The sequence below is a fragment of the Ischnura elegans genome (genome assembly GCF_921293095.1).
Source record: "Ischnura elegans chromosome 13 unlocalized genomic scaffold, ioIscEleg1.1 SUPER_13_unloc_3, whole genome shotgun sequence".
In the NCBI taxonomy this organism is placed as follows: domain Eukaryota; kingdom Metazoa; phylum Arthropoda; class Insecta; order Odonata; family Coenagrionidae; genus Ischnura; species Ischnura elegans.
The window spans coordinates 4,446,421-4,469,472 of record NW_025791659.1 but is presented as its reverse complement, the minus strand read 5'-3'; the positions used below and the strand labels follow the sequence as shown (position 1 = coordinate 4,469,472).

Genomic DNA, 23,052 nt, shown 5'->3' with positions numbered 1-23,052 from the left:
GTAATGTATTTAAATACAAATGTAGTGAATATGGTAGTACAAAGTATTGGGTGTTCCTTTGTGAATTGCATAGAAATAAGGTCTAAAGTCAGTCTAAAATGTATGCCTGCCCATTCAAACATTTATAAAGGAAAAAAATAATGTTTTAAAATCGTGTTGGAAACTTAAATGATCTGAAATGAAGCAGAGGGTAAGTTAGGGTATGAGAAAAACCAAGAGTTGTAAAAATAAATATTCCATAGGCCCTAATCTTAAAGGTAGCTTAGCCTTTGTCTCACAATCAAATTTGCGTCATAAAGTTTGTAATAAATTTGAATACAACTGATGTGCACCATCTCCCACGGTCAAAATTTCATCCTAGTGGGATCTTTTGGTCCTATTGTTTTGACCAAACTCTAGTTCAAATGAATAAGCGTTATATCCGTTTAGAAATGCATAATTGTAGAAAGAACAGCAGTTTCGGAAATGAGGAAATTTATCACCAAGACTGAATAAATTTATCAGTTTTTATGAAATGAGTTAATTATAAAAGTAAATTTATATATAGTATCGACCAACTAATATTGTTAATATATCACTTAGGGTCGTGTTTCCTTTGTAAATTACATGAAAATGAGATCTGTTCAATGAGATCAATTCATCCTGAAGATTTTTTTATATTTTAAATTAAGCTTAGGGTGACTACATACTATGGGTATGAAAAAGGCACATAATTCATTACAATATATAGTCTGCGTCAAATATTAGGCCCTAGTCCTTGAGGGTTGCTTAGAACTACAGTCTTGAATTTTTAAACGGATGATTTTAAGATGCATCTTTTGTTCGTCTGGGTTCAGTCTGGCTTATGATTCATTTCGAAACCATGTTTTATGACATCAAGATTAAATTTTAGTGCGTTTAAACAACTAATACGTACTTGAATTGTTGGACTGAAGAAATCACGACTCGTATGTGAAATCAACGCTTCAAGGTATACCCATTCCAAAGTTACCGCCGCGCGATTTTTGATATCGTTCTGTTGATGTCTTTCTCGACTTTTGAGTCGATAGTGTCGAGCCAAGCGACTGTCGATTGTTTCCTGAGCGGGCGCATGCAGAGACATCGTGTATACCCTGGAGAGTGATAATTCTCTGTTTTCTGTGTTTTTTAGGGATATTGTTCTCATAATTAAACATTCCTTTTGGATTCATATTGATGCCGGACATTCTATTACTCGAGGTTAGTTTCTGTTTGTAAACAAGATAGTGGTTATGCTATTTATTTTAACATGTTTATGTTGGCCTTAATAAAAAGACACGCTTATTCGCTATGGTTTTGGTTGCTGCTTGGTGGTTATAAGTTCTGGCTCATTAATGCCTGTCATAATTTGAGGAAATAATAACATAATCTTGAATTCTAATGCCCTAGCACGGAATACGTATTCGTGTATATAATCCATATTTTTGACGGTGAGTAATAGGCGATTTGCTAGTGTGCCTTTGTGATGATGGGTCTCTTAAAATGCTCAATTTCACATAAAAACCTCATAGTAACGTCATGTATCCAGTTTCTCTTGTTCAAAGATTATTTTCTTGGTGTTAATAGCTAGTCTACATGTTTGAGTGTACTACATACATTTCTCTGTTGTCCTCTAGTTATTTTGATTATGTTTTCTAAACGTTCGCTGGTATTTAATGCATGCTACCAACCATGAATCTTTTGTGTTTTTCTCCCGATGAATGATCGGGATACCATTTGTATTAAGTGCCTCTTGTGACGATTCCAGTTTCTCATTCTTCTCAGTCAGTGTCGCGGAAATCTTTTCACTCTCACAATGTAATCGTTTAAAATTTCAGTATGTGTAGGTATTGGCTATGTATAATATTTGGGAAAATTAGCGATAAAATAAAATTATCATAAGTGTAAAGGCAAGAAACCTCTAACGGTTGGAATTACAATTGAACATCAATGTATCAATTCACTTGCATTTTAAAATTTGACTTTATGTTTGTAATGTAGAGGATTGTGAAAGCAAAATATCTGTTCTGGTATGTGATGTCTAATAAGAAAAAATAATTTGCGACCCTGTCTTGAACGTTTATATCTGATAGCTCCTAAAATTTGGTTTTCACTTGATGAATGTGTGAGTGACGCTGCGTTTTGGATTTCGTAATGCTAAAGTGTGCTCATCACCAATGAAAATGTAAGTTTTATGTGTCCTGCCTAATGTATCAACATTATTTCGTTGGAGCGCATCATGGTTCTGTTCGATGTCTCGGTTAATAATGTAGGCTGACTCGATATCAAATAACATGACATGAGTGTTCACATAATCGATATAAGCATAAGTTCGTTTATCGTAAACAATTCAGGGTAATGGTTGACTCATCCTATGTTTCATTCATTAGGTGCTATGCTGGTAAGTTAAATGAGTGCTCATGAACGCCCTTTGTAATTGCTATCATGAATTATATATCTCTTTTCATTTGTTCCTACTGGTTCTTTTAGTGCTGGGCATTGGTGAATGCTCATGACAATTTCTTGGAACTGCCTGATTGTTTTGCTTGTGAGTTAGCTTTTCTATTGCTCATAGACGATCTCACTAATTGCCTATTTCCATTTTTCTCAATGCTTTACAAGTGCTGAGTATTGCGAGAATCTCTTGAGTTTTCCTTTCAGGCTCCCTAATTTATTTGTGCCAGTGAATATTTTTTAAAGTTCAAATGAATGATAACTTTGACTGTCATTTTAAAGTGCATAGCTTCATTTCTTTATAATGCTTCCTTAAGTGCAAATTAGTGGGGAATTCTTGACATATATGCTCTGAAGCTACCTGATTACTTTCTGCTCTTGAAAATCCTTTTCGAGTGCTGATAAATGCTCTCTTTCATTGCCATTATGAAGCACCTATTTCAAGTTGCTTGTAAAGCTTCTTTAAACGCTGAGTTTTGGGGGATTATCATTACATATACTTTGAAGATTTCTTATTGTGATGTTCTTTTAATTTTCTTTTTCAGTGTTGATAAAGTTCCAATTTGCATGTGTTCAGAAAGTTTTTACTGGTGACCATTGGGGAACGTTAATATTATTGATATTGGCTAATGGTTTTGTGCTTGTGAATATTCTTTTCAATTGTCATGGATACTATAGTCGCTGTCTTTAATGGTCACCATGAAGAGCTTATTTCCATTTGTAGATAATTTTTTTTGGTAAGTGCTCTCCATTGAGTGATGCTCATGGTATTTCCTTTGAAGCTCCTTGATTAATTTGTACTTATGAACATGTTTTTGGAGTGCAATCAAACCCTCTTATTGTATGCAATTATATACTGCCTATTTCCATATGTTTATAATGATTCTTCTAGTGCTGAGTATTGGTGAATGCTCCTAACATTCTTTAAAAACTGTCTGATCATTTTGTGCCTATGAGTTTGCTTTAGTCATGCTGATTTGACTCTCTCTTCAATGGCAATCAAGTACTACCTATTTCCAATAAACAATAATGCTAAGTTCCGAAATCTGTGGTGTTCTAAAGACATTTTGTAAGCCCTCTGATTTTTTTGTGCTTCTGACCATGTTTTTCTAGTGCTGATAGACGCTCTTTTATGGAAATAATGTACTATTTATTTCTATTGGTCCATAATGCTCCTTTTAATGTTGAGATTTGGGGGGATTATCGTGACAATCCCTTTGAAGCTCCCTGATTATTTTGTGCTTGTGAATAACCTTTTGAGTTCCGATATACTCTCTCTCTCTTTGCCTCTGTCAATGAAGTGATTGTATTCATTTGTTCTAAATGCTAATTTTAGTGTTGTCGTTGGGGGATGTTCATGACTAATGTTTTGAAGCTGCCTAATTATTTTATGCTAATCAATTTTCATTGGTTATGCTGATAAATGCCCTCTTTAATTGGTCTCACCAGGTGCCTGTTATGGCATTGCCTTATTACCAATACTGCTCTGTATTGTTGTTTAACAATAAATTACTATAGCAAATCAGTAACCATCAACTAACTACAGTAACAATATAGTGATTCACACTATATTCTTCCCTCAGGAAGATAATCTTTATATTACATGGTGATGATAAGTATAGTCTGGGAGTTGTATCTTGAGCATTTTCAATCAAAATGCATAATATTATTCTTCGAATTGACCAATCGCGTTTTGATTTGGGAAAGTACAGTATCTCAACGCTACATTACGAAACTGAATACTTAAATTGGTTAATTGCGATCTAAGGGCCCATAGTATTATTGTCTACTTCCCTTTAGTCATTATATTTCTGCCTTATATATATTATGTTGATTGATGAATCTGGTAGTTTCACTGTTGCAGTTTATACACGTAGGAGGGGTGTTGAGGATTACGAGCAAATAACACAAGAAATTCTTAGATACATTCACAAGCACATGCTCTCAATCTTTCATGCACGCAAACATACTTTCATTCCCTCATATCTCAATAAAATGAAGTGAAAATATCATCATTGGAATATTTACTTGGCTGGTAACATCAAAGAGTATTTCTAATGCACGAAGCTAATTAAAAGTGAGCTTTTATTCAGCCAACTCTGTCATTAACTTCTAACAAAGTTAGTGGGGAAAAGCATTCATTAATGCAGAATTCATTTCCATTGGCACACAATATGAGAGAACGAGAAAATGCAGCTTAATAAAATCTTTTCAAAATAAATACAGTAACCCAGTCGCCATAAACATGTAAACAAATACGCAATTAATATCGTGTGTCAACTGTTTCTTCAATTTTGGCAGCGTTCATTGCCAAACCTCAAAATTTCAATGCAATTACGTGGGTACTAACCAATTCTTTTCCGCAATAAAGATTTTAGCTCGAATTTCATTTTCTTTTAATTCCACAGACGGTAATGTTCAAACTTAAGGATAAAATTTTTAAATACTTGAAAGTCGGGTGTGTATGCTATGTAAAAAGCTGTATCATACAGGAGTGAGCGCAGCCACTTCCATCGCTAGAAATGCAAAATTTCACGTCGATTGGTTACTTGGGATTTATGAGTGATTTTTCTACAGAAATTAAAGAAAATTCCTTCGAGGAATGATAAAAATGGGTCACTTTGTTTTGTTTAGCATGTAAAAAACTAGTTAACTATTCGATATTTTTTCTGCCATTGGGTATACGAGTGAATATCTACTTCATCGTGCTCGCATTCGAAAATTAATGTAATCACCTGAAATACGGTTATCACTTACGTAAGTACGGATTTACGTATGTCGAGGCATACGTAAAATTAGTACAATGCTGTCGGAACGACTTGTTCTACTTTTTTGACCTGAGAGTTAGCACTCACATAGGGGACACCTACATCCAACTCATCAACAAATTAGTAGCTGTTGTTAACTTCACGCTTTCAGAGGTGGTGGTTTGTTCTGAGTGTATTCATATTAAAGTAAAGTAATGATTTTATTTATTTTTATTTTTTTATTTTTATTAAATCCCAAACCACCAAATACAGTTCATATTGGCCATTTTATATCGGGGATTTCAACGCATTTTGCAATTATACGTACACAAACAACCATGCTCTAGATAGGAGAAACTTGCTGAGGTGGGACTTGAACTGGTGACCTCTTGTTTGGGTTGGGAGGGCATAAGCTGCTGCTACCAAGGCCAACTGGTGTTCAGAGATTGGTAATTTAGTTCTTAACCTTTACATTGCATTGTATATATATTAAACGAGTATAACCTTTACATTGTATTGTATATATGTTAAGAGAGTATGGTATGGGAGTATCAGTAACTCCCTCCATCCCAATGCACAACTCTTCACTTGTACACATCTCACCTAGTGTATGCAAACTAATTCAATTTAAGGTCCTGGTGTATCAGAAATTCCCACTGTCATGCCCATTTCCCAAACCTTCTTTATCTTGTCACACAAATACACTTTCTCATTCACTTTTTATTTAATATTGAGTCTTTTTGTCTATACATCATGTTGGTTTCCATTATGGTACTACTTTGAGATATTTTGTACTTGCAATACATAAGTTTTCATATCCTTTCTTTTTTGGGTTGTTTGGGGGTAATAGGTGTTAAGAGATTAGTACTTAAGCCGTTAACCTTAACTTGATTGATAGGTGTTTAGAGATTGGTAGTTAAGTAGTTAGCCTTTAATTGATTAATAATTGGACGGTTGAGTTGGTTCCAACCACTGGAGTGTTACAATGCTTAAGCAATGCTCTTGGTATAACTTTATCAGCTTCTTATCTTTTTTAATTAACTTTTTTAGGTGTTTGGACAGTTATTTCCACCTGACCATTTGCTCTGGAGTAGTTTGGTGAATTTGTTACAACTTTAAATTATTGTTAATTTGAAATTTTTTAAAATTATGAGCTTGTTCTGCATACAAAAGTATAACTTTTACCCATTTTAGCTAAGTTTGATCTTTGGAAATCACCATCGGAAATCCCCGCTGCCATGCCTATTTCCCAAACCTTCTTTTTCTTATCAAACTCTCTGTCACTCAGAACTTAATATTGTCTTTTTTAAGCTTAACTCTTGTTTCTATCATGGTACTACTTATAGAAAATGAAATTTTTGGTCTATTAACATTTTTGGTAAATATTTTGTGGGCTGATGGTCAAAGTATGGAATTATAAACATGTGTGTTGTTATAATTATTAAGTCTCATTTCTTGATGATATAATCATGATTTCATAAGATTTGTTCTAATTGCATATGTATACTTAGGTGGTTATTACTTAAGTATTTTATATTGAATTTTATATTTTCTGGAGCACATTAATTCATTAGAGATATGTTACAATAAATCTGTTTTAACTGTAGATACTAGACTCCTTTTTATAGGTTATCTCTGTTTGTTGACTCTCTTAGTAACGTACATAACTACAAAATCGACGTCGCAGCGCCATCTCTAAACTTACATTCAACTTGATTTTAACATAATAACTTCAACACTTGTTAATTAATGTTGAATTTAACGACATGAAGAAATACTGAAAAACATACAATTACTGTATCAACTAACAAATGCACAAAGTAATTGCTCATTGTCCTTTCTACCTAACATCAGCCCTGTTTTCACAGACAAGATCTTCAGACGTTTCATTGGCAACGGCTTCGTCATGATATCAGCCACTTGATGTTCTGTGGAGATCTGTTGAACTTCAAGCTTGGCTGTCGTCACTATCTCTCTGATGAAAAAGTGCTTAATGGAAATATATTTTGTCCTGCGATGAAACTCGGGGTTTTTAGCCAGTCTCACCGCTGCTGAGTTGTCAACTTGAATGACTGGAACTTTTTTAAGTTGTATTATTCCTCTGAACAGTCTAATAAGCCAAATTGCCTCTTTGGCTCCTTCATTTCTGCAATGATCTCTGCTTCCGTTGTTGAAGTTGCTACAACAGCTTGTCGTTGGCTCATCCATGAAATCGCTCCTCCTGCATACCTAACGATGACTCCAGAGGTTGAACGACCCGTTGAAATGCATCCTCCAAAATCTGCATCACTGTAGACATCCAGGAAACCCTCATTTACATTGCTTCGATATACTATCCCCTGATCCAATGTCCCAGCTATGTATCTGAAAACTCTCTTGACTCTTGCCACATCTGCTTGAGTTGGATTTTCGAGTGTCCTCGAAAGGAATCTGACACTATAAGCCAAGTCTGGTCTTGTGCCAAGCATAAAATACATCAGAGCTCAAATGGCCTGGCTGTAGGGAAACCTTGGTGCCTTGTCATCTTTCCCTGATGTGGAAAGTTCTGCACCTTTCAGCATTGGGGTTGATAATGGCCGATATTCTGAGAAATTGAAGCACTCTAAAATTTTCTTTGCATTTGTTCTTTGACTTATCTCAATGAACCTCTCTTCTTGTTGAATTTCAAGGCCCAGAAAATAGCTTGCTTGCTTTGAAATAATTTTGAACTATTTCTTCAATTCTTTAATAAAATCTTCCATCTCTTGTATATTTGTTGCTGCCATCAAACCATCATCTACATAGATCACTAGTATGATCTTCTTACCATTCCTCTCTCGAATGTATAAACATGGATCGGCATCGCTGGCCTTAAACCCATGTTGATGCAGGAATGATCCAAGTCGCTTATTCCAGCATCTGGGTGCTTGCTTAAGTCCTTAAAGACTTCTCTTCATCAGATGACCCTTGCTTGTTTCATCTTCATATCCTTGAGGCTGTTTCATGAAAATGGTTTCTTCATGTTCTACGTAAAGGAATGCTGTCAACACGTCAAATTGTGTCAGGTGCATCCTCTTACTTGCTGCAATGCTTAGCATTGAGCATATAGTTCCCATCTTTGCTACCAGACTGAAAGTTTTCCTATAATCGATGTCATAACGTTGACTGAATCCCTTAACAACCAACCTCCCCTTGTACTTGTCAATGCTGCCGTCTGGATTTTTCTTGAGTCGAAATACCCATTAAATGGAATTGCCTTTGCACCTGGTGAAAGCTCTGTCAAAATCCAGGTTTGAATCTCTTTCAATGAGGCAATTTCGGGATCCATGGCTTTCTTCCACTGGACTGAATCCTCCCTTCTCAGTGCATCTTCAAAGGTCTCAGGATCCTCCATCACTTGGTTGAAGAACTCCTCCGCTCTCATGGCGTAGTCTTCAAGATGTTTTGCTTTCTTCAAGGTTGATCTATTTCTCGAAATGCTTTCAGATACCTCTTCGTAGTTTTCTTCCTTATCTGTATTTGATTCACCTTCACCAAGTGATTCTACATCACTCATATATGATTCTTTCTCAATGCCGATCTGTGGCTCTTCTTGCTTCTTTTCCTCTAATTCGTCTCCAGGCCTGATATCATTAAATGGTAGCTTGACTTCGTCCTTACATTCTTTAATTATCTCTTGGAATTGTACATCTCTGGACAGGATAACTCTGTGGTTAGTTGGAACGTAAACTCTGTATCGCTCATCTCCATCGTATCCTACTAGGAATCCTTTCACTGCCTTCTTATCCATCTTTCCCCTCTTTTTGGATGGAATGTGAACATAGCAGGAAGATCCAATGATACGCGGATAATTATTCTTGGTTTCTTTCCCATCCACAATTCATATGGACTAACTTCATCTTCTGACGATTTTCCTGTTCTGTTAAGAATGTAAATGGCTGTTGTCACTAGCTCTGCCCATATTGCATCAGGATATTCAACTTCACTGTTTGAGTGCTTAAAGGTCCTTGTCGTCTCGACGATTGTTCTATTCTCACGCTCACTGCCGCCATTGTGCTGAGGTGAGTATTGCGCCGTCAGTCTCCGTGTGATTCCACACTCTGCTAGAATGTGCTTAATCTCTTCACAATCAAAGTCTCCTCCATTGTCACTGAGTAGCTCTTTAATGTTATGCCCAAGTGTCTTTGCATGTGCTCAGACCTGATTTAACACTATTTAACACCTGACTTTTGTTTAATTACGAAGCCATAACGAAACTTTGTGTACCTATCCTTGAACACAACTAGAAATCGATTTTTACTACAAGATTCGCAAAATGGGCATACAACATCAGAAGAAAAAAGTTTTCCAGGTCTTGTTGCTTTCTCCGAGTGCCAAACGGGAGATCATGTGACTTGCCGAAAATGCAGGGCTCACAACATTCTTTCATCATCTTCTCAGTGATACCCAACTCTTTCTTCAGCATCTCTCTCACATGTCGCTTATCTTTCTGTCCCCATCTTTCGTGATACAATTGCAGTACCGAACCATCAGCTACAGCAACATTTACGCCTTCACTCTCTGGAAGAATCGCAGTTATCTCTGCTTTGAAGAGAGTTCCTCCGACTTTTCTTGATCCACAAAGACCGATTTGGTTGTTCACTTGAAACCGACACCTTGTTGCCAATGACCAAAACTACTGTTCTTATTTCTGTCATGAGCTGAAAGAGCAGAAAATAAGTTTTTCGAAGTTTCAGGAACGTACCAAACATCTCGTTGCTCCAATTGCAAAACTTTGCCCTCCACTTTGGACAAAATCTTTAAAGTCCCTTTCCCAACAGCCTGAAGGTTCTCTTTGCCCGCTGCTTTAACTGAATTAGGAATCTTGAACTCCTTAAATTCACTGAAATACGCAAAAGAATTTGTTATGTGTTTTGTTGCTCCGTTGTCAATCCACCAATCTGTTGAATGCATCTCTGTTGCAAACACTTCGTCGCTGTGCTAGCGCTCTTCCTAAAATTTCGCTCGTACATACACAACTGGGTGATCAGCTCTTCAAAAGTCTTTTCTTCAGATTTCGACAATAACATCCAGCTGGATCTGAAATTCTCGTATTAACCCGGTCAAATTTGCAAGACATTACTAACTAACATTAGGTCTGGCAGCGCATTTTCATTTTAGGCTTTCAAGCCAGTATTTAGCTCGAACCACAAATTTTTTAATCTCGTGGTATGAGTCGAAACATCCTCTCCATTAATCCAGCTATACACAAAAAACTCGGTACATATTTTGAACAGCTGGTCTTTGGATGATGCCTCAAAATTTGACTTTCATACCTCCAACGCCTCTTGCGCTGTTTCCTTGTCCATGATTTTTTCATAAATTACGTCAGTCACTGAACTTGAAATGATTGACTTTGAGTAACTATTTGCCATACGGAATAAATCTTTGACCTTCTTGTGCTCTTTGATTTCATCTTCCGTAGCATAAGGCGACAGAGGCTCGGGTTTCGCCAATTTTCCATCAATGGCATCTAGGGCTCCTTCGTGGTAATCTATCAAGTCCCGCAATTTCCCCTTCCAAATTGGCCAGTCCGCCTCTCCAGCCAGGGGTTTGATGTGCTTCGCCAAATCCATTCGTAAAGAACGCTGAATTAACGAGACTTCACAGCAAACTTTGACTCGACGTAATTATCACAATCTTGCTTGCAACTCCGTACGTATTTAAAAACAACTAGCGTGAGATGGGCGTGCTGCGTCCATAGCCTATTGAATTTTATATATTCTTGAGCACATTAATTTATCAGAGGAACATTACAATAACTCTGTTTTAACTGCAGATACTAGTCTTTCTCTTTTTTAGGTTCTCTCTGTTTGTTGACTCTCTTAGTAACGTACATAACTACAAAATTGACGTCGCAGCGCCATCTCTGCATCAAGCAATAAATTTACATTCGACTTGATTGTAACATAATAACTTCAACATTTTACTGATAAGGCATGTTACCATGGAGTGTTCTGGGAGTCGCCCCTATCCTATGGCTGTCCTCTCATCAATTTGGGAAAGAAAGAAAAAATCTTATACTCTTCCTTGTTCTTCCTCGTTTGCCCAGCATTTTGCCCTCTAAAACCGTTTTCAACATCTTCTCCCGGCTCAATATGTACTCACTCCATCCATATCTTCTGTCTCCTCCATATCTCATGTAGAAGATGCCATTTGTCACCCACCGTGACAGCACTTTGTTCATTCTCTCCATCCAGTTACCTTTCCAATTCTTCTCCACTTCCATATCTTGTATGCCTTCAGACTTCCATTATCCTTCTTCCTAAGTGGACATGTTTCCATGTGGAAAACTGCTACACTGTATATCAGACTGTGTTTGCTTAATCTTGTACGTAATGTCCATCTTATAATTTTTCGTAATAATTTTCCTTTCTTCATACTATGATTATGTGACTGTTGATAATATTGTTTTATCTCATTGATAGGAAGGATTCCTGGCTGTTACCAACTGCAATATGTGAATATTTGTGCCACGGAAACGGACCCCACGGAATCAGAACTGTGCGTTCTAATTGTGGAATCTGAGGGCTGAGGTATGCCTGAAATGTTATTACCATGTTTGTTTGTACCCGATTTTTTTGTGTCGCCTATTTCCATTTTATGGGATTTACCGGATTGATCAATGTTAATTTAAATTTTATTTACCTATTATTATTTATAAATAGTAAATCTATACTGATCGCTTTAACTAGATTTATATCGCCTTTTTACCGCTGCACCCTATTATTCACGAGACTCTGCCAGCCAGTAAATGAAAACAGCTGAAGGTGTATTTGTAATAATAGTTTGACGCTGGCCATATTCTTCAATTCACATGGGGCTGGTGTCAGTTATGCCTAAATGGTTATCCCTCCCTCCGATCTATAAAACTCAGGTAGAATCATGGCCACAGCAGTTTGCATGCTTTTTTTCTTCAAGTGACCATTATGACTCCCATGTCCCTATTCTGTGGTCCTACCATGTGCAGAATAAACCAGTATACATCTTCATGGGAGGACTCACTGATCACCACTGACCAAAAGAATCCCAGATGAGAGACCCTTATGTATCTAGAGAATGACCATTTTTTGAGGGTGGGATACAAAATTTCTGCAACAGGACTGGTATACTGCTCACTTGATTATAATCCAGAAACTGTGTAACAGCTTCCAAAACAATGCGCTCCTCTAGATGACTGGCCTTCCCCTGCATTGGCTCTGAAGGAACTTCGGAACATGTCTGCATGATCTATTTTGTTGTAGTGTCTATAAGTGATCAATTTATTGTTACCTTATGCAATGATAAGTGAATGTTTATTTTAATCTTCTATGCTTTCAAATCCATAATGAATATGTGTAGTACAGCATAAGAAGAGTGTTTGCTCGACTACATCTTACAAGAATTATTGCAGCTCAAACTTCATAGATTCCACAGATTGCTTTGCTTTCCCGGGAAAGAAGCATTATTGACAATTGCTAGATTAAATATTCGTCCCTTGACTCCCTCATTATATCCTCTCTAGATCTTAGCTTCTTGGAAGGATGATAGTGTGTTTTCCTTTCCTTCCAATGCCACTATTTTCTATGTGCTTACACCATTTACCCATTCCTGTTGCTGATCTGTTTTCTAATACTATTTACCTAACTTAATACAGGTCTTTTGTAATTGTTCAAGATATTAGCTAGCCATTAAACTCACATTCTTATCATCATATAATAAACAGAGTGGCCCATCTTGGTTCTTTGAAGCAGGTACAGGCATCTCCCGAGTTAAGTATGTCTCGACTTACGTAAATCTGTACTTACGTAAGTGGAAACTATATTTCAAGTGATTACATTAATTTTCCAATGTGAGCAAGATGAAGTAGATTTTTGTTTACCCAATTGCAGGAAAAATATTGAATAGTTATCAATTTTTTACTTGCTTAAGAAAACAAGGTGACAAATTTTTATCATTCCTCGAAGGAAGTTTCATTAATTTCTGTAGAAAAATCACTTATAAATCCCAAGTAACCAATCAACGTGAAAATTTGCAGCTTTACCGATGGAAGTGGCTGCGCTCACTCCTGTATGATACAGTTTGTTACACAGCATATACACCCTAACTCCCACTTTCATCTGTTTAAAAATTGTATCCTTAAGTTTGGACATTTCCGTCTGTGGAATTAAAAGAAAATGAAGTCCGAGCAGAATTCTTTATTGTGGAAAAGAATTGTTTAGTACACACGTAGATGCGTTGAAATTTTGAGTTTTGCAATGAACGCTGCAAAAAAGTGAAGAAAAAGTTGATGCGATAATAATTGCATACTTGTTTACATGTTTCTGGTGACTGGGTTACTGTGTTGTATTTTGCAAAGAATTTAAGCTGCAAATTATCGTTATCTCATATTGCATGCCGATGCAAATGAATACAGCGTTATTGAAAGCTTTTCCCCTCTAACTTTGTTGCAAGTTAATGACGGAGTTGGCTGAATAAAAGCTCACTTTTATTTAGCTTCGTGCATGAGAAATACCCTTCGATGTTTATAGTGAAGTAAATATTCAAACAATGATATTTTCACGTCATTTTATTGAGATATGAGAGAATGAAAGTATGTTTGGGTGCATTAAATATTGAGTGTATGTGCATGTGATTTATTTAAGAATATAGTGATAATTGGTATTTTTTGTGTGTTACTGGCTCGTAATTCTCGACACCCCTCCTACCTGTATAAACTCTGACAGTGAAACAACCAGATTCATCATCATCATCATCATCATCACTGGTCAACAATCCTAGGATTGGTTTGACGCAGCTCTCCACTCAGTTCTCCTATCAGCTAATCTTTTCACTCCTACGTATTTCTTCTCTTTCACATCTCTCTTTACTTGTTCCATATATTTTGCTCGAGGTCTTCCTTTTCCATTCTTGCCTTCCACCTGTCCTTCGACGATTGTGTTCATCAGGCCATCATGTCTCAAGATGTGGCCTATAAGGTTGTTCCGTCCTCTTATTAAGGTTTTCATGAGGCTTCTCTTCTCTCCTACCCTTCTTAGGACTTCCTCGTTACTAACTCGGTCGATCCATTTGATTTTCATCATTCTTCTGTAGCACCACATTTCAAAGGCCTCTAGCCTTGCTTTCTCCGCTGCGGTCATTGTCCATGCCTCACGTCCTAATAGGAGCATACTCCAGATGTAGGTTCTTATAAATTGTTTCTTTACATCCATATTTAAGTTTCCCGCTGTAAGCAGGTCTCTCTTTTGGTGGAATGCTCTCTTCGCCTGGGCTATTCTGCTGATAATTTCTTTCTTGCTTCTCCCATCACTAGTTATCTTGCTTCCCAAATAACAGAATTCATCCACTTCTATCAGTTTTTGCCTCCCTATTTTAATGTTTGTCTTGACTTCTTCTCTTCTGCTGCATACTAAGATCTTGGTTTTCTTCGTGCTTATTTTCAGTTGATATCTACTCATTACCCTACCCATATTAACCAGAATATTTTTCAAATCCTTCTCTGTTTCTGCTATAACGGCTATGTCATCGGCAAATCTTAGCATGCTTATTTTTTCTCCATGGATATTCACTCCCAATGCCTTTTCTTTGATTTCATTAATGGCTTTTTCAATGTAAACGTTGAAAATTACGGGTGACAATGTACAGCCTTGTCGCACTCCTTTCTTAATTCTTGCTTCTTCACAGCTGGGCCCTGATTTTATCACGGCTACTTGGTTTTTGTATAAACTGTGGATGATTCTTCTGTCATTATAAAGAACCCCAATTTCCTTTAGGATTCCAAGCATTGTGCTCCAATCCACGTTATCAAATGCTTTCTCTAAGTCCACAAACGCAACGAATGTTGGCTTGTTCTTTTCCATTCTCTTCTCTATGAGCAGTCTTAGGGCCAATATTGCTTCCCTTGTGCCTTTGTTTTTTCTGAATCCAAATTGGTCCTCATCCACATACTCTTCTGCTTTTCGTTCTATTCTTCTATAGATGATCCTTGTCAGTATCTTTGATGCATGTGTAGTAAGGCTTATGGTCCTAAAATCTTCGCACTTCTCCGCTCGTTTCTTCTTAGGAATAGGGATTATAATGTTCCTCTCGAAATCCTTTGGTATCTCACCTGTCGTATACATTTCACTAATGATTTTGTATAGCTGGTTCAACGTCTTCTCTCCTGAATTTTTGATTAATTCTGCAGGAATGTCATCAATGCCAGACGCTTTATTTATCCTGAGGTCTCTTACAGCCGCATCAAATTCCGATCTTAAAATTGGGGCTCCCATGTCATCGGCATCCACTTCCCTCTCGTTTTCGATAGCATTCGTTCTGAGGCGACTTCCTTTGTACAAATCTTCCAGATATTCCTTCCATCTCTTCCCTTTTTCTTCGTTTTCAATCAATAGTTCTCCGTTTTTGTCCCTAAGGGTATTACATCTTACGCCCCTTTCCTTAAAGTGGTTCCTCACTATCCTATAAGCGGCCTCTACTTTTCCATGCTGAAGATTGTTTTGCACGTCTTCGCAAATGCTTTTCATCCACGTTTCTCTATCCTTCCGCGCTTTACGAAATATTTCGTTCCTTATCCTCTTGTAACGATTCTGTCCTTCCTCTGTTTTCGCAGCCTTGTATTTTCTTCTTTCTTCAATGAGATCTAATACTTCCTGCGTGAACCATGGTTTTTTCAAAACGACTTTTCTTTTACCAAGAACTTCCTCAGCTGCCGCCTGCAGACCACTTCTAATAGTTTTCCAACTCTCTTCCATTGGTTTGTTGGTCGTATCCTCCCCTATTTTATTTTCTACAGCCTCTTTAAAAGCCAGTTGATGCTGAACCTCCCTCAATTTTTCAACCTTCCATATGTTTTTCACGGCTTTCTTCAACTTTTTAAATTTAAGGTGGCATTTCATCATAACTAGGTTATGGTCGCTATCAATATCTGCCCCTGGATAGCTTTTGCAGTCCTTCACCTGGTTCCTGAATCTTTGTTTCACTAAAATGTAGTCGATTTGGAATCTTCTGCGGTCTCCTGGCATCTTCCACGTGTATCTTCTTCGCAGGGGATTTTTGAATAAAGTGTTGGCAACCACTAGCCTGTGCTCCGTGCAGAATTCAAGTAGCCTTTCTCCTCTTTCATTTCGGTTACCCAACCCATATTTCCCAGTTATTATTCCGTCTTGACCTTCGCCGACGACAGTGTTCCAGTCCCCTAAAATAATAAGATTTTCTTCCCCTCTTACCTGCTTGATAACTTCCGCTATATCTTGGTAGACATCTTCTACTTCTTCGTCTTCATAATCTGACGTAGGCATGTAAACCTGTACCACTACAGTAGCTACGGGTTTAATATCTATCTTCACCATTAATATCCTTTCATTAAACTGCAGGTAGCTTTTAACACGCATCCCGGCGCTCTTTCTAAGCATTATGCCTACTCCAGCATTACCATTTAGCGATCCCGTGTGTATCATTCTGTAGCTTCCACTCCAAAAGTCTCCTTCCTGGGGCCACTTCATTTCGCTGATGCCTAATACATCGAGGTTCATTCTTCGCATCTCCACCTTCAAGTTCTCTAGCTTGCCGCAGGTACGAAGTGATCTGACGTTCCATGTTCCTATCCGTAACATTCTATCTCGTTTGACCGATGTACCCTCTCGAGTAGTCCCCGCCCGGAGATTCAAATGGGGGACTAGTTTACCTCCGGAATATTTTACCAGAGAGAATTCCATCATGTCATTATATAAATTGAGTGGAGTAGCTGCGACTCCTCGGGATGATAATGTGGTGGTTTCCCCTTGCCTTCCACATCGCAGTACTACAGCCGTTAAAGTAAATGTTACCACGCCCGTAGTGGAATGTGTGCCGCTGTACCGACCAGTATGGTCTCCACCTTCGCACATGTGAAGAAGAGCTGCTGCCCTCTCCCCCGGGTGATGAGAGGCATAATTATTGGCGGCCCCCAGTCGCCAAGTCACGGTATCTTCACAGGTTTTGGTATATTTTAAAGGGCCAACGTTACAGATTCATCAATCAACGTAATATATAAATGCAGAATATATAATGATTAAACTTAGATCGCAGTTAACGTAATAAATCAATTTAAGAATGCAGTTTAGTAATTTAGCGTTGAGAAACCATACTTTCTCGAATCCACGCCATCGGTCAATTTGGGGAATAATGTTAGGGATTTCGATTAGCAATGCTTGAGAAGCAACTCTCGATATGTATTAATGTTTATTGATTTTGTATCTATGAAGATAACAATACGCTCAATATGTTCATGAACATCGCAGTGAATTTAATGAAACTTCACCGAGAATTTCTCTGCTGAGAATACACCCCACCAATCGAAATATCTTAAGCACTAACGCAGAATGTTCGATTTACGTAAATTTCGACTTACGCAGAGTCTGCCAGAACACATCTCTTGCTTAACTTGGGGGATGCCTGTATATTGCTTTCTATCAAATGGCTTTGGTTATCAAACCTAAAGGCTTTCATAAATTAGACCAGCATAACTTTCTTTTGTGATTAAACTATGAAAATTGTTTTCTAGGGCCCCTAGCTGGTGGGAAGAAGTTTAGGGATACAGCTAATGGATGACTGTATTCCTTCATCAGCCTCAGTGGAAATCAGACTTGATATCTGTGGTGCTCTTTAGGCTGATAAGTGAAAATCTTGCTCAAATCCTGACGATGGACAAACAAGTATCCAATATCAGTGGAGTGAGATTCACAAGGTCATTTGCGAGGGGTGGAAGTGTTTGCGATACACCAAATGTCCCTAATACCCTCAGGATGATCAGGCTCAGTAAAAAGAGGAGTTGCACAGAGGCAGTCGTGGGGGACAAAGATGAGTATAGTGATTGTGAGACAAAAAATGCTGTAAAAAACAAAGAATCAAGCAAGACTTTATATAAATGCTACCACTGCACAGATAGATTCAGCACCAAAAGTGAGCTCATGAAACACCTGGAAACTCATTTTGGTGACAGCGATTTGCAAGACTTTTCTGCAAAGTCATCCGATGTGCTAGATATAAAAGGTGCAAATAGTAAAAGACAAGGGCTGAGGCAAAAAGGAAGTGGGCGTCTTAAGGAAATACCTGAGGGAACACTTGGGAAAGGAAAGGGTAGAAAAGGGAGAAAATTTGCTGAAGGAGCTGACCCATGTGTAGAAAGTGTCTCCTCAAATTCCTCCTCTTGTACTAGAGACATCAGAAAGGGAAAGTGTTCAAGTGCAAGAGAGATGCCTTATTCATGTAGTGTGTGTAATAAGTGTTTCACTCTTAGTTCTACTCTCAACAATCACATGCGAATACACTCAGGGGAAAAGCCTTATTCATGTAGTTTATGCAATAAGTCATTCTCTCGGAGTAGCACCCTCCGCACCCATATGCTTACCCACACAGGAGAGAGGCCTTATTCATGTAAAATATGCTGTAAACCATTCAGTCGTAATTATCTCCTTACCTTGCACATGCGCATACACACAGGTGATAAACCTTATTCCTGTGGTGTCTGCAATAAGTCTTTCTCTCAGAGATGCTCCCTCAACACCCATATGCATAGCCACACAGGAGATAGGCCTTATTCATGTACAATATGCTGTAAATCATTCAGTCGTAGTGATAACCTTACCGTGCACATGCGCATACACACAGCAGATAAACCTTATTCCTGTAGTATCTGCAGGAAGTCCTTCACTGAAAGTGGTAACCTTACCCACCACATGCGCATACACACAGGTGATAAACCTTATTCCTGTAGTGTATGCAATAAGTCATTCTCTCTGAGTGGCAACCTCAACAAGCATATGCGTACACATACAGGAGAGAGGCCTTATTCATGCACAATATGCTGTAAATCATTCAGTCATAGTAATAACCTTACCGTGCACATGCGCATACACACAGCAGATAAACCGTATTCCTGTAGTATCTGCAGGAAGTCCTTCACCCATAGTTGTACCCTGAGCAAACACATGCATGTTCACACAGGTGATAAACCTTATTCCTGTAGCTTTTGCTGCAAATCTTTCTCTAGCAGTAGCAACCTAAGTGCACACACACGTATACACACAGGAGACAGACCGTATTCCTGCAGTGTCTGCAGCAAGTCCTTTTCTCAAAAGTCCACCCTCGACTGTCACTTACGTACACATACAGGGGAGAAGCCCTATTCATGCAGCGATTGTGGGAAATCTTTCTCTCAAAAGAGTCACCTCGTGAGTCATTTCCGTACGCACATGTGAGGGACATTATTCTTCCAGCCACTGATATGAAGGGATTACTCATATTCCCTACTTGTACACACGTTTCATGCATACCCGCAGCAAAAATGTCATATAGATTTTATGATTTTTCTCAATTTACCTGTAGCAAATATTTATTGAGGAGCCCCATTATTAATTCTATCTAATGCAAATAGCGTTTAATAATCATTAGGAAATACACAGTAGGAATGGTGACACATATTGGGGAATGCATGAAGAAGTTGTGGATTTCTGATGTTCAGTTTGACAGAGATCAGCAGCTAAGGGTGCCAGGCTACACTGAATGAAGGCAGTTTGCTTGTAGCTTTCCCTAAAAGTTGACTGCTAAAAGGTTTTTCCTCCATAGTCATATCTTTCTTATTCCTCAATATGATTTAATAATGAACACAAGGAATTTGCCATGTTGAAATCGGTGAAATTGTGTTCATAGCCTGAAAATAATGTGACAGCAGTTATTAGATATTTTGCATTAAAAGATGTGTGGCTGAATTTTAATATTGAATTATTTTAACTATACCAAAAATTCTTAGGTTGAATATTGTCCTTTTCTATTGTAAATTGTTGTCATACCACTGTAATGAATAGGTGTTGTATTGATAGATATTTTATGAATCTGATTTTCAAATATGTTTGCTCTATCAATGTTTTAGTGGTAAAATTTGTCATTTTCTATTGCAAGTTATTGCCACACTGCTGTCACATTTTTTTTCTTACAGCAAAAATTTTCCTTTTGCCTCACCGTAGTAATTTAAATGAAGTCAATCTAATAAGCCTAAGCCTATCATTTTAAATCTACGAACTGAATTTCAAGAATGCTTTTCTGTTGATAGGTCAATAAGTTGATAAAGTATGGTTGAAAAGGAAAGTGTTAAACCTCAGCCACTTGACTTATGGATATGGTTTATTGTTGCTGCTACTATATGCTTCTCAGTAGCTTTGTGATTGTACTGTTTTTGGATAAATTGTGCCCTGCCCTAATGATGCAGCTACCCTTGTTAATCAAATGAAAGCAAACTGCTTCTGTATACAAAAAATTGCCAGGCAATGTCAGTACGTAAAAGTGAATCCACTGAAAATATAGGGAACTTTATTTTCCAAAGAATTTTCAAGAACTCTTGTTGTTTTCTATTCCATAGATCACTCTTGTATTAGAAAATTGTTTACTCTTGATTTTAACCTAACTTCCAGTTTGTATAAGTGGAAATGGTATGGCTCCTACGGAGTTTTTTTTTACTGATCAACTTAAAAATAGTATTAGTTGCCAAAGTTGGATTGTGAAATAAGAAATAATATGTCAATATGCCAGGTAAGCTTGGAAACACAGGCATTGTTCATTCTTGTACAAAAACGTCTTTCTTACTAAAATAAAAAACTTAAAAGCAATACATGTGATTAAGTAATGATTTTTAACTTTTAGCCTTCTCATTTACCTACTGTGGAAATTAATGCCAAACTTACTCAGCCCATAAGCTAACCTTTTTTCATGATTACCACAGTTTTTCAGAGAATATTTTTTGTATTTCATTTGCCATACCAAATTGCTGTGATTGGCTGCTGGCTCATACCTTTTCCCCTCTGCTTTGGAAATGCCAAAACTTATTTTAGGACTTAAAAATCCCAATTATGAATGGCTGAAGTGAAGTATGTTAGGAAGTAAAATTTTAAGAAAAAGATTTGATCTGTCTACTATTCCATCACATTTAAATCTTTAAATTCAATGCACAAATAATATTTACTTATACCAAACACAATTGATGTGTATTCAGGATGGGATATCAGAAGCAAAAATGCGGTGGACCAAACACCACTGTATGTTTCCATAACATGGCCCTCTTCCTGTATATTTTCGCTTCATCATTAAAATTATTTTCCATTAACTGTTGATTCCTAGTTTTTTGTCCCACTGTATTGGAGAATCTTTGTGTTTGCCTGCTTTTCACAAAACTTTGTATGGGACTGACCGCTTCCTTTAAAAAGAAGCCAAAATTTGGATAATGCCACCAAACAATTTTTTAGCCATACCTTTGGATAATGCCATTGAATTCCCAATTCCTTCTAGTGCGACCTTTCCTCATTTCCTTTTGAATTCATGATTTGCTGGATAGAAGGTTATTTTATACATAGTCGAACATTCGAGTGGGTCGAAATCATCGCTTTTACCTTACTCTAGAGCATAAAAAATATATTTATTGCAACACTATCACTCATTTCTTTCCACAGATGATATCATTTTTTCCACCTCTCTTTCAGTAATTGCTCAAATCCATCTGCTTGACTCATTAATTTGCATGTTATTATTCAATCCAACAACTCTCCATGTTCACTTTTTAACTAGCCCTGTGTCCATGTGGTATTGCACATTCTTACTACTACTAGGCAATAATCACTAAACTTTTTCAACTAATTGCATTGCTCTTCCTTTTTGGCTATCCCTTCACTATAAACTAATGTAAACAAATTGAATTTGCACAAAGGCATCACTTTTTTATCAAGGTAACTTGGGTACCTTATAAATTTGCTTCAACACACTTAAACCTCCCAATTCTCTGCAGCGCATCATATGCATCCTTCAATTCTGTTCCTACACGGTGCTTTAATGGTGGGTATTTAAATTTCTCGGGGTGCTTAAATTTGGCGGCACTAAAGATTCTGTGCAGAGCAGGGGTGCAGCTAGGAATTAAGGCTAGGGAGGGTTTTAGGCACAACTAATACTGGGGTGTCTTGGGGAGTGGAATACCTGCCAGGGTAAGTGGGAGGTGCGGGGACACTCCTTCAGAAAAATGTCAAGATAAATAGTTCAAAAGGGTGACTTTTACAGCTTTCAGAGGGATATTTAATAATACATTAATAATATTTACTCTATTCTGTGAGTAATATTAATCCAATTAAGTAGTATGGATTGAACTTTAAAAACTTTTCTGAGCATTTATCCCCCAAACCCCCCCCCCCACGCTGTGCCACTGCTGCAGACATTGAGTACAATATTTTTAGCGTAGTAACCGCTCTCCAAAAAACTTCCAAAACCGTTTATTGTATGAAAGATTTTCAAACTTGATAATTATTAATACGTACATACCATTTTATGAGTCTTTAACTTTTGCCTGCTCCCTGTGTCCAGTGGTTAGTAGTAGACCTGTGTTTCTTTAACCCAATAATGCCCAGAAAACATTTTTCAAAAAATTTTACGTCCGATGCTTAAATTATGATAAGAAGACATCATATCTAATGGAGGAAATAATTTTTAAAAATCTCTAACATTAAGACCTGTGTTTCTTTAAATAGGATGCAGAGTAGTTTCTACAACAGCACCTTGTCTCATTACTCTTTTTATTTTCCTGATTAAATACACAATTTCTTCTTTTAAACTTAAATATTTCATTTTGTGGGTTATGTTGAACAAAATGCCATCTACTCAATCGAGCATATTTCCTATCAGTCCGTGTTTGCACTGATCTAAATTTGGTCCTTCAGTGATTTTGTCCACTAATATTTAAGTAGCTAAATTGTAGAGTGCTAAGGATCTTAATTCCTTCCTCTTTCTATCTACAAAACTGAGAAATTTGTTGAGCAATGAAAACCTTTCCTTGCTCATTACATTC

The 23,052-nt window shown here is 37.4% G+C and overlaps 3 protein-coding genes across 4 annotated transcripts in view; 2 read left to right on the top strand and 1 right to left on the bottom strand.

Annotated features, from left to right (window-relative positions):
• Positions 1 to 23,052, top strand: part of LOC124172942 (zinc finger protein OZF-like) — a 71,213-nt gene that overhangs the window by 23,985 nt on the left and 24,176 nt on the right. The window lies entirely within an intron of this gene.
• Positions 1,094 to 21,265, top strand: LOC124172939 (zinc finger protein OZF-like). Of its 2 annotated transcripts, none has more exons than XM_046552464.1 (3): positions 1,094 to 1,218; positions 11,645 to 11,752; positions 17,737 to 21,265. In XM_046552464.1, the coding sequence occupies exon 3, from the start codon at positions 17,780 to 17,782 to the stop codon at positions 19,430 to 19,432; it is 1,653 nt and encodes a 550-aa protein (XP_046408420.1). In that variant the 5' UTR covers positions 1,094 to 1,218; positions 11,645 to 11,752; positions 17,737 to 17,779; the 3' UTR covers positions 19,433 to 21,265. The 2 variants fall into 2 exon arrangements, with proteins under 2 accessions (XP_046408420.1, XP_046408421.1); XM_046552465.1 differs by lacking the exon at positions 1,094 to 1,218 and adding an exon at positions 2,486 to 2,545.
• On the bottom strand, positions 7,292 to 7,675 carry LOC124172973 (secreted RxLR effector protein 161-like). The gene has a single exon (XM_046552503.1). It carries the CDS (start codon positions 7,673 to 7,675, stop codon positions 7,292 to 7,294), a length of 384 nt encoding a protein of 127 aa, XP_046408459.1.